This window comes from Palaemon carinicauda, chromosome 26 (assembly GCF_036898095.1).
Source record: "Palaemon carinicauda isolate YSFRI2023 chromosome 26, ASM3689809v2, whole genome shotgun sequence".
Taxonomy (NCBI): Eukaryota; Metazoa; Arthropoda; class Malacostraca; order Decapoda; family Palaemonidae; genus Palaemon; species Palaemon carinicauda.
In genome coordinates, this window is record NC_090750.1 from 64966667 (window position 1) to 64974944 (window position 8278).

General features: G+C 36.2%; 1 protein-coding gene across 1 annotated transcript; it reads right to left on the reverse strand.

Annotated features, from left to right (window-relative positions):
- Positions 1 to 4935: 4935 nt before the first annotated feature.
- On the reverse strand, positions 4936 to 7164 carry LOC137619952 (uncharacterized). Its single transcript, XM_068350234.1, has one exon. The coding sequence runs from the start codon at positions 7162 to 7164 to the stop codon at positions 4936 to 4938; it is 2229 nt and encodes a 742-aa protein (XP_068206335.1).
- Between the last annotated feature and the right edge of the window lie 1114 nt (positions 7165 to 8278).

Sequence of the window (8278 nt, forward strand, 5' to 3'; positions counted from 1 at the left end):
TTTTCTAGTTTTATATATATATTTTTTCTTCTATCAATCTCTGGGGAATCTTCTTCAGAGAACACAACATACCGGAAGAAGTAAGACTTGTTTTTTCTGCATTTGTCCACCTGATAAAGAAACAGTACAGGTGAATCTTTATCAAGGTACAAAGCATAATAGAGCAAGTCAAACTTCCTCCTTGTGCAGAGTCCATTTGTAGAATACCCCCAAGTATCCAAAATAGATTTCTGCTGCCCTCCCTCATCCTCCTCCTCTTTTTAGATTTTTCAGTTTAATAGATTTTTTTCTTGTATCAACATCCTTTAAATCTTCTTCAGAGAACACAAATTCCTGGAAGAAGTAAGACTTGTTTTTTCTGCATTTGTCCACCTGATAAAGAAACAGTACAAGTGAATCTTTATCAAGGTACAAAGCATAATAAAGCAAGTCAAACTTCTCCCTGGTGATGAGTCCATTTGTAGAATACCCCCCAAGTATCCAAGATAGATTGCTGCTTCCCTTCACCATCCTCCTCCTCTTTTTAGATTTTCTAGTTTTATATATATATTTTTTCTTCTATCAATCTCTGGGGAATCTTCTTCAGAGAACACAACATACCGGAAGAAGTAAGACTTGTTTTTTCTGCATTTGTCCACCTGATAAAGAAACAGTACAGGTGAATCTTTATCAAGGTACAAAGCATAATAGAGCAAGTCAAACTTCCTCCTGGTGATGAGTCCATTTGTAGAATACCCCCCAAGTATCCAAAATAGATCGCTGCTCCCCTCCCTCATTGTCCTCGTCTTTTTAGATTTTTTAGTATTACATATTTTTTTTCTTGTATCAACATCTTTGGAATCTTCTTCAGAGAACACAACTTACTGGAAGAAGTAAGACTTGTTTTTTCTGCATTTGTCCACCTGATAAAGAAACAGTACAGGTGAATCTTTATCAAGGTACAAAGCATAATAGAGCAAGTCAAACTTCCTCCTGGTGATGAGTCCATTTGTAGAATACCCCCCAAGTATCCAAAATAGATCGCTGCTCCCCTCCCTCATTGTCCTCGTCTTTTTAGATTTTTTAGTATTACATATTCTTTTTCTTGTATCAACATCTTTGGAATCTTCTTCAGAGAACACAACTTACTGGAAGAAGTAAGACTTGTTTTTTCTGCATTTGTCCACCTGATAAAGAAACAGTACAGGTGAATCTTTATCAAGGTACAAAGCATAATAGAGCAAGTCAAACTTCCTCCTTGTGCAGAGTCCATTTGTAGAATACCCCCCAAGTATCCAAAATAGATTTCTGCTCCCCTCCCTCATCCTCCTCCTCTTTTTAGATTTTTCAGTTTAATAGATTTTGTTCTTGTATCAACATCCTTGAAATCTTCTTCAGAGAACACAACTTTCTGGAAGAAGTAAGACTTGTTTTTTCTGCATTTGTCCACCTGATAAAGAAACAGTACAAGTGAATCTTTATCAAGGTACAAAGCATAATAAAGCAAGTCAAACTTCTCCCTGGTGATGAGGCCATTTGTAGAATACCCCCCAAGTATCCAAGATAGATTGCTGCTTCCCTTCACCATCCTCCTCCTCTTTTTAGATTTTCTAGTTTTATATATATATTTTTTCTTCTATCAATCTCTGGGGAATCTTCTTCAGAGAACACAACATACCGGAAGAAGTAAGACTTGTTTTTTCTGCATTTGTCCACCTGATAAAGAAACAGTACAGGTGAATCTTTATCAAGGTACAAAGCATAATAGAGCAAGTCAAACTTCCTCCTGGTGATGAGTCCATTTGTAGAATACCCCCCAAGTATCCAAAATAGATTGCTGCTCCCCTCCCTCATTGTCCTCCTTTTTTTAGATTTTTCAATTTTATATATTTTTTTTCTTGTATCAACATCCTTGGAATCTTTTTCAGAGAACACAACCTACTGGAAGAAGTAAGACTTGTTTTTTCTGCATTTGTCCACCTGATAAAGAAACAGTACAAGTGAATCTTTATCAAGGTACAAAGCATAATAGAGCAAGTCAAACTTCCTCCTTGTGCTGAGTTCATTTGTAGAATACCCCCCAAGTATCCAAGATAGATTGCTGCTTCCCTTCACCATCCTCCTCCTGTTTTTAGATTTTCTAGTTTTATATATATATTTTTTCTTCTATCAATCTCTGGGGAATCTTCTTCAGAGAACACAACATACCGGAAGAAGTAAGACTTGTTTTTTCTGCATTTGTCCACCTGATAAAGAAACAGTACAGGTGAATCTTTATCAAGGTACAAAGCATAATAGAGCAAGTCAAACTTCCTCCTTGTGCAGAGTCCATTTGTAGAATACCCCCCAAGTATCCAAAATAGATTTCTGCTCCCCTCCCTCATCCTCCTCCTCTTTTTAGATTTTTCAGTTTAATAGATTTTTTTCTTGTATCAACATCCTTGAAATCTTCTTCAGAGAACACAAATTCCTGGAAGAAGTAAGACTAGTTTTTTCTGCATTTGTCCACCTGATAAAGAAACAGTACAAGTGAATCTTTATCAAGGTACAAAGCATAATAAAGCAAGTCAAACTTCTCCCTGGTGATGAGTCCATTTGTAGAATACCCCCCAAGTATCCAAGATAGATTGCTGCTTCCCTTCACCATCCTCCTCCTCTTTTTAGATTTTCTAGTTTTATATATATATTTTTTCTTCTATCAATCTCTGGGGAATCTTCTTCAGAGAACACAACTTACTGGAAGAAGTAAGACTTGTTTTTTCTTCATTTGTCCACTTGATAATGAAACAGTACAGGTGAATCTTTATCAAGGTCCAAAGCATAATAGAGCAAGTAAAACTTCTTCCTGGTGATGAGTCCATTTGTAGAATACCCCCCAAGTATCCAAAATAGATTGCTGCTCCCCTCCCTCATCCTCCTCTTTTTAGATTTTTCAATTTTATATATTTTTTTTTCTTGTATCAACATCCTTGGAATCTTCTTCAGAAAACACAACTTACTGGATGAAGTAAGACTTGTTTTTTCTGCATTTGTCCACTTGATAAATAAACAGTACAGGTGAATCTTTATCAAGGTACAAAGCATAATAGAGCAAGTCAAACTTCTTCATTGTGATGAGTCCATTTGTAGAATACCCCCCAAGTATCCAAAATAGATTGCTGCTCCCCTCCCTCATCGTCCTCGCCTTTTTAGATTTTTCAGTTTAATAGATTTTTTTTTTCTTGTATCAACATCTGGGGAATTTTCTTCAGAGAACACAACTTCTTGGAAGAAGTAAGACTTGTTTTTTCTGCATTTGTCCACCTGATAAAGAAACAGTACAGGTGAATCTTTATCAAGGTACAAAGCATAATAGAGCAAGTCAAACTTCCTCCTTGTGCTGAGTTCATTTGTAGAATACCCCCCAAGTATCCAAAATAGATCGCTGCTCCCCTCCCTCATCCTCCTCCTCTTTTTAGATTTTTCAGTTTAATAGATTTTTTTTTCTTGTATCAACATCTGGGGAATTTTCTTCAGAGAACACAACTTCTTGGAAGAAGTAAGACTTGTTTTATCTGCATTTGTCCACCTGATAAAGAAACAGTACAGGTGAATCTTTATCAAGCTACAAAGCATAATAGAGCAAGTCAAACTTCTTCCTTGTGATGAGTCCATTTGTAGAATACTCCCCAAGTATCCAAAATAGATCGCTGCTCCCCTTCCTCATCCTCCTCCTCTTTTTAGATTTTTCAATTTTATATATATTTTTTTTTCTTGTATCAACATCTGGGGAATTTTTTTCAGAGAACACAACTTACTGGAAGAAGTAAGACTTGTTTTTTCTGCATTTGTCCACCTGATAAAGAAACAGTACAGGTGAATCTTTATCAAGCTACAAAGCATAATAGAGCAAGTCAAACTTCTTCCTTGTGATGAGTCCATTTGTAGAATACTCCCCAAGTATCCAAAATAGATCGCTGCTCCCCTTCCTCATCCTCCTCCTCTTTTTAGATTTTTTTAGTTTTATATATTTTTTTTCTTGTATCAACATCCTTGGAATCTTCTTCAGAGAACACAACTTACTGGAAGAAGTAAGACTTGTTCTTTCTGCATTTGCCCACCTGATAAAGAAACAATACAGGTGAATCTTTATCAAGCTACAAAGCATAATAGAGCAAGTCAAACTTCTTCCTTGTGATGAGTCCATTTGTAGAATACTCCCTAAGTATCCAAAATAGATCGCTGCTCCCCTTCCTCATCCTCCTCCTCTTTTTAGATTTTTCAATTTTATATATATTTTTTTTTCTTGTATCAACATCTGGGGAATTTTTTTCAGAGAACACAACTTACTGGAAGAAGTAAGACTTGTTTTTTCTGCATTTGTCCACCTGATAAAGAAACAGTACAGGTGAATCTTTATCAAGCTACAAAGCATAATAGAGCAAGTCAAACTTCTTCCTTGTGATGAGTCCATTTGTAGAATACTCCCCAAGTATCCAAAATAGATCGCTGCTCCCCATCCTCATCCTCCTCCTCTTTTTAGATTTTTTTAGTTTTATATATTTTTTTTCTTGTATCAACATCCTTGGAATCTTCTTCAGAGAACACAACTTACTGGAAGAAGTAAGACTTGTTCTTTCTGCATTTGCCCACCTGATAAAGAAACAGTACAGGTGAATCTTTATCAAGGTACAAAGCATAATAGAGCAAGTCAAACTTCCTCCTTGTGCTGAGTCCATTTGTAGAATACCCCCCAAGTATCCAAAATAGATCGCTGCTCCCCTCCCTCATCCTCCTCCTCTTTTTGTATTTTCTAGTTTTATATATATATTTTTTTTTTCTATCAATCTCTGGGGAATGTTCTTCAGAGAACACAACTTACTGGAAGAAGAAAGACTTGTTTTTCTGCATTTGTCCACCTCATAAAGAAACAGTACAGGTGAATCTTTATCAAGGTACAAAGCATAATAGAGCAAGTTAAACTTCTTCTTCATATTCTTCTTCACCCAGTAGCTTCATATTCAGATGTCCAGTGATATTACCAGATTCCTCAAAATGTCCGATAAGATCTTTCACTTTTCCTTTTTGAGTTTCTATGGGACTTCGTTTCTTTGTCAATAATTCTTTGTCTTTTTTCAAATTAGACTCGTACTCTTTAACGAGTCCACGAACTATCCCTGTTTCCTGTGACCTTTCATATCTTAGTATTTCTTGTATTCTAGCCAGGGCTGTGTCTTTTGCATCTCTCCTTATAATTTTTCTTATTACCTCATATTCTTCCTCACAGAGTAGCTTCATATTAGGATGTCCAGCGATATTACCGGTTTTCTCGAAATGTCCTATAATTTCTTTCACTTTTCCTTTTTGAACGTCTATGGGACTTCGTTTCTTTGTCAATAATTCTTTGTCTTTTTTCAAATTAGACTCGTACTCTTTAACGAGTCCACGAACTATCCCTGTTTCCTGTGACCTTTCATATCTTAGTATTTTTTGTATTCTAGCCAGGGCTGTGTCCTTTGCATCTCTCCTTAAAATTTCTCGTATTACCTCATATTCTTCCTCACAGAGTAGCTTCATATTAGGATGTCCAGTGATATTACCGGTTTTCTCGAAATGTCCTATAATTTCTTTCACTTTTCCTTTTTGAACGTCTATGGGACTTCGTTTCTTTGTCAATAATTCTTTGTCTTTTTTCAAATTAGACTCGTACTCTTTAACGAGTCCACGAACTATCCCTGTTTCCTGTGACCTTTCATATCTTAGTATTTCTTGTATTCTAGCCAGGGCTGTGTCCTTTGCATCTCTCCTTAAAATTTCTCTTATTACCTCATATTCTTCCTCACAGAGTAGCTTCATATTAGGATGTCCAATGATATTACCGGTTTTCTCGAAATGTCCTATAATTTCTTTCACTTTTCCTTTTTGAACGTCTATGGGACTTCGTTTCTTTGTCAATAATTCTTTGTCTTTTTTCAAATTAGACTCGTACTCTTTAACGAGTCCACGAACTATCCCTGTTTCCTGTGACCTTTCATATCTTAGTATTTCTTGTATTCTAGCCAGGGCTGTGTCTTTTGCATCTCTCCTTATAATTTTTCTTATTACCTCATATTCTTCCTCACAGAGTAGCTTCATATTAGGATGTCCAGCGATATTACCGGTTTTCTCGAAATGTCCTATAAGTTTTTTCACTTTTCCTTTTTGAACGTCTATGGGACTTCGTTTCTTTGTCAATAATTCTTTGTCTTTTTTCAAATTAGACTCGTACTCTTTAACGAGTCCACGAACTATCCCTGTTTCCTGTGACCTTTCATATCTTAGTATGTCTTGTATTCTAGCCAGGGCTGTGTCCTTTGCATCTCTCCTTAAAATTTCTCTTATTACCTCATATTCTTCCTCACAGAGTAGCTTCATATTAGGATGTCCAGTGATATTACCGGTTTTCTCGAAATGTCCTATAATTTCTTTCACTTTTCCTTTTTGAACGTCTATTGGACTTCGTTTCTTTGTCAATAATTCTTTGTCTTTTTTCAAATTAGACTCGTACTGTTTAACGAGTCCACGAACTATCCCTGTTTCCTGTGACCTTTCATATCTTAGTATTTCTTGTATTCTAGCCAGGGCTGTGTCCTTTGCATCTCTCCTTAAAATTTCTCTTATTACCTCATATTCTTCCTCACAGAGTAGCTTCATATTAGGATGTCCAGTGATATTACCGGTTTCCTCGAAATGTCCTATAATTTCTTTCACTTTTCCTTTTTGAACTTTTACTGGACTACCTTTCATTGTCCATAAACCTTTGTGTCTTTTCAAATTAGCCTCGTACTTTTTAACGAGTCCATAAACTACCCCTGTTTCCTCTGAACTTTCATAATTTTGTATTTTTTCTATTCTAGGTAAGTCTTTGTCCTTAGCATCTCTTCTCAAAATAACTGAACTCTCAACAACTGCCTTGTTTCTGTCATTGAGTTGTCCCTCTCTCACCAGATTTTTGCCGATTCCCTCTTTCTGGGCATCATAAGATCGTGACTCATCCTCAGATATTCCTATTACATGCGAAATAAATGTCCAAAAATCCAAGCAATAACAACATAAATGCTTCTCTTCTGAAGCTCCAATAAGATCCTTAAGATTCTGTGCCATTCTAGAAATGACTTTAGCATACAGCGCTACACCACAATAACAATAATTGTTAAAACTCTCCATGTTCAAACTATAACTTTTATCAGTCCATTACCAACTCTATTTTGAAAAAAAAAAAATGCCATCCGGACAGAATCATTCCTGGAGTCTCCGGAGTTTCTTCACAGTGAAACTCTGAATCCTGGAGACAACTCTGATGTGACGAAAATTTTTAGTTTATGTAATTTACTTTTAAATATCGTGCATATATACGATATATATATATATATATATATATATATGTGGAATGGAATGAGAGCATCGTGACGACCGAGGCTGGAGTCCGAGGCTCAGTCGATTGGCGCTGCAAAGAGACAAAGTCTCCCAAATGAGGTTGGTCTTCGATCCTTGATAAATTGATATTTTCTTACCTCAACCTGAAAAGATAATTGTGAGGCTTTTTCTTCCCTCACAGTTTCTGCATTTGAAGACGATGTTGATCAATAATTCCATTTCATCTGGAACGGAATCATTTCCCGCAGCACATAGAAGCCCGTGTCTTCAGCAATCTCCAGGAAGTCATAATATGACTTCCTGGAGATTGCTGAAGACACGGGCTTCTATGTGCTGCGGGAAATGATTCCGTTCCTTATTATGTTCTCTGGAATCCCCCGGAAGTCATGTGTCTTCAGCAATCTCTAGGAAGTCATATCCCTTCAGAAATCTCCAGGAAGTCATGTGTCTTCAGGAATTTCCAGCAAGTAGATGTGTCTTCAGCACTTTTTATGAAGTCGTTACGGCGTCCAAAAAAGCGGAGGCAGGATGTCTCCGGACAAACTGATCTTCAGAAAGTTTTCAGGATAACAGGAAAACTGCATTTACGTTTCTACATTTGTTATTCGGTGTCGACACGCGATTCTCCATGAGGACTACATTGGCTGAGAGATGAAATTACACTTTAGTATAAAGGCTCTGGCAGTGAAAATTTTAAGTTGCAAAAATATTTGCATACTCTGAAAATTCAAGATTAATTTTGAAATACATAAAGGATATTTCACAAGGCTTTACAGAATTTCAATACTGATCTCACAATCATACCCCTTCTCAACGAAGCTTCTTATTTCAGTCTTATATGTATATGTATATATATATAAATATATATATATATATATATATATGTATATATATATATATATAT